The sequence below is a fragment of the Crassostrea angulata genome, chromosome 5 (genome assembly GCF_025612915.1).
Source record: "Crassostrea angulata isolate pt1a10 chromosome 5, ASM2561291v2, whole genome shotgun sequence".
Classification (NCBI taxonomy): Eukaryota; Metazoa; Mollusca; class Bivalvia; order Ostreida; family Ostreidae; genus Magallana; species Magallana angulata.
In genome coordinates, this window is record NC_069115.1 from 61,728,360 (window position 1) to 61,731,628 (window position 3,269).

At 30.3% G+C, this 3,269-nt stretch overlaps 1 protein-coding gene across 1 annotated transcript; it reads left to right on the plus strand.

Moving 5' to 3' along the window:
• The first annotated feature begins 378 nt into the window (after nucleotides 1-378).
• LOC128182937 (uncharacterized) lies at nucleotides 379-2,716 on the plus strand. The gene is made up of 3 exons (XM_052851716.1): nucleotides 379-1,142; nucleotides 2,012-2,098; nucleotides 2,305-2,716. Exons 1-3 carry the CDS (start codon nucleotides 411-413, stop codon nucleotides 2,305-2,307), a joined length of 822 nt encoding a protein of 273 aa, XP_052707676.1. The 5' UTR covers nucleotides 379-410; the 3' UTR covers nucleotides 2,308-2,716.
• The last annotated feature ends 553 nt before the right edge of the window (nucleotides 2,717-3,269 follow it).

Below are 3,269 nucleotides of genomic sequence, written 5' to 3' on the forward strand. Positions count from 1 at the left end.
AACGCAAAATTGGCAAATGTTCCATAACTGAGGCTATAATGATAATAAGTTGCGTGATGTCATCGAGAATTTTATATTTTCCTTTGGCCGACCATTCAGCTAAAGTAATGCTTCTTGTTAATTTTTTTCTGAAATTTTTGTTCCGAACCATAAATTTGCAAACCATGCTTGTACAAACAAACACAGAAAATAGTTTTAATAGTTTTAGAGTGAAGGATTTTTCGGGTTTATGCGAGAGAATGAAAACAATGGATGATATTTTGCATGATTTTGACGTTCAAGGAAATAGCGAAAGCGATGTCCAACACGTGCATGACGTGATATTTAGTTTTGACATACATACTGGAGTTGATGAACTTTGTTATTTAAGAGGTCAAATTAAATTTCTAATTCGTAATGGTAGAGACAAAATGCAACTTTGTCTTCATATGTTGACTTTGTTCGTCAGGATATCTACTTTACGACATTCTCTTTTACTGAGAAGGATGATTTACCTAAAGAAAAACAACCACGATCCAAATACAGTTGTTGCAATGCATAATTTTATTACGAAAGAAAGAGATGATAACAAAGAATTTTTGAAATTTCTTTCAGTCCCATCACTCGAAACCGTTTGCGTTTTAGCAGAATTTGATCCCTCTTTCCATATAGAACTTGCAACTTATCTAAAGGAACTACGTCTTCCGCTGCAGGATTTAACTAGCATCCTTGATCGTCGTATTTTGATTGTACAACAATTCATCAGTCCTTCAGTTTTACTTGGAAGACCATTTCCGTCAATAAGCCCAGCAAGAGCCATGAACAGTTCAATAGATGTTGATAATGTTCGAATTAGATTCTTATTTAAGGCTGTCGAGAACTCATTCAATCTTTTCTACATCCTATCGCCCGATCGTGAAGAATATCTGTGTATGAAAAGCTCGCGTTTCTGCAAGTATTCTACAAAGTTTTATGGTCAAGCAGGTGCCCAGTGGAAGGTTATCCAGATAAAAGAACCAAACGGGAGAGAAGATGATCCGTCCTTGTTTGTACTTTGTACCAAAAAACAGCCACAGAAGTTCTTATATATCGCAAGTTCTTTTTTGGGGTGTGCTAAAGGTCTCGAAGAGTCAAAAGCGGTTGATAAGGAGTGTTTATTCAAAGTAAGTTTTTAAACAAATGATTATACATGTATAATTATCATAGTTTACCATTAAAAATAGTATTCCGTTCACAAATATCGATTATACATTGATTGAAAGAGCTTTAGAAAAACAATAACTATCTGAAAATTACGTAAAGCAGCGAAACATGATAATTTAAATTGCCGCTTTAAATGTCTTAAAAAAAAGAACAAGAAATTGTAAATCCAACAATTGTAAATGAACCACATTAAAGCAAATATAGCTTTATTTTTTTAAGAGTTTCGTCATAACAAAGCACCATTAATTGCAATGATTTTTCTTTTTCTTTTTTTGCAATGCATTAATATCAAGAATCTTAAACGAAATTAAAAAAAAAACCGTTTTAAGTTATGCAACTGATGTATCAATTCTGATTTATGATGTATTTTTGAATTTAGATATTTTGTTAAGAATTACATGTACATTTACTACGAATGAAAAAAATTCCACTCATGAACATAAAAACCATCTATTATCTCTTATATACCTCAAACCCCGAGTAAACAACGTCCTTAATTTACTTGCATGTATATACTTGAACATTTTTTATCAAAATATTGGTTAATGAGTTAATACTTAAGCACAATTTTGAGGATATCGACAAAAAAGAAAAATTCTTTCAATGGTCTTGATTTGTCAGAACTATGTTTACCATAAATTTTACCATAAATCTAACAATGATTAATCCTGTATAGACTGTATAGACTAAATTGTTTCATGCATCTAAAATATTCATATTGTCACCCCAAAACAAATTTATAATGTAACGTTACTATAGAAACATATATGAGGTAGATTTATATATTTAAAGAAACACCTTTTCTGCATAACTGTTGTTAATGTTAAAGCTTGCTCCACCTGGGGAACCCCCAATGTACATTCCTTTACCAGATGCAGAAGGAGTGTCAACAGGATTAGATCTTTCTTGTAGTTTGGTAAGTGACTTTACGTCTTCAGATATGGACTCAAAAACCACAATAAATGTTACGAAGAATTGTACTAAAATATTTGCATAGACAGATAGACTTTCCAACAATACATTGTACTTAACCGGTAAAGTTTTTGGTAAACTATGATTTCTCTAACAAATGATTACTGTAACTTAATAAACATTAGAAAGTTTTCTTATTTTTTCTTTCAGTGATGAATATACATTTACACTGACGCCTGAATATATATTTAAATAATGGAGCCAATGGAAATAAGAATCCCGGCGTATGAAAAAATAAAATAATAACAACGGGAGAAAAGATGTTGATCACGTGACTTTTATTGGTCGCATGGAAGTAATTCCAGAATGATTAATAAAAGGTAACAAACATTGTAAACGTCAAGTTGTTTGAATGTGTAGTTGTAGGTAAAGTTATAAAAAAGACATCTCCATTTTGATTTCCGCCTCTAAAAATCCAAATATTTAGGTTTTTTAGAAGGGTGACATAATTTGATCATTACTGATACGTAAAATGTTTAAATCAAAAGTAATACATGCATATGTAAATACACAAAATTTTAAGTGGTTAACATGATCACAGATACATGCATCTTATATTTATTATTTTGTGCGTTTAATAAAAAATCTAAAGATTGTGTTAAAATTTTGGGGTTTGAAAAATGAAATTATCATTAAAAAGTCATATTTACAGAAATAGGAGTAGGGATAGCTTGAGTTTTTTTAAATCAGTGAGTACATTTTATGCGCCATCTTATTTTGTTAAAATAAAATAAAAACGCTAAAATTTATGGTGTTGATTTTACCAAAAATTTTGTAAAAGTATGATATTGCAATTTTAAAAATAAATGATTTCATTCTAAAACTTTTTAAAATAATTTGCAAACAAAGCAGAAGGGTGAATAAGGCGTGTAAACAAATAAGATACTATAAAATTAAAATATGAACAAATCTCATAACTTCTCTCTAAATTATTGAAAACAATGTATATTTACTATAACACCGATTTATAATCCTTAAATATTTTGAATAGGTTGATTTAAACTGGCGTATGCGTGATAAAACCTCTAAATAGTGTCATTTTTGGGAGTCGGTTTTAATCAACTCTCATATGCAGTTACTCTGGCAAACCGAAACTGAAACAGTGTTTGGACCTA

Coding starts and splice junctions, on each gene's coding strand:
- LOC128182937 (XM_052851716.1), top strand. CDS start 411: ATGCAACTTTGTCTTCATATGTTGACTTTGTTCGTCAGGATATCTACT. Junction 1,143..2,011: donor ATAAGGAGTGTTTATTCAAA/GTAAGTTTTTAA, acceptor TTAATGTTAAAG/CTTGCTCCACCTGGGGAACC.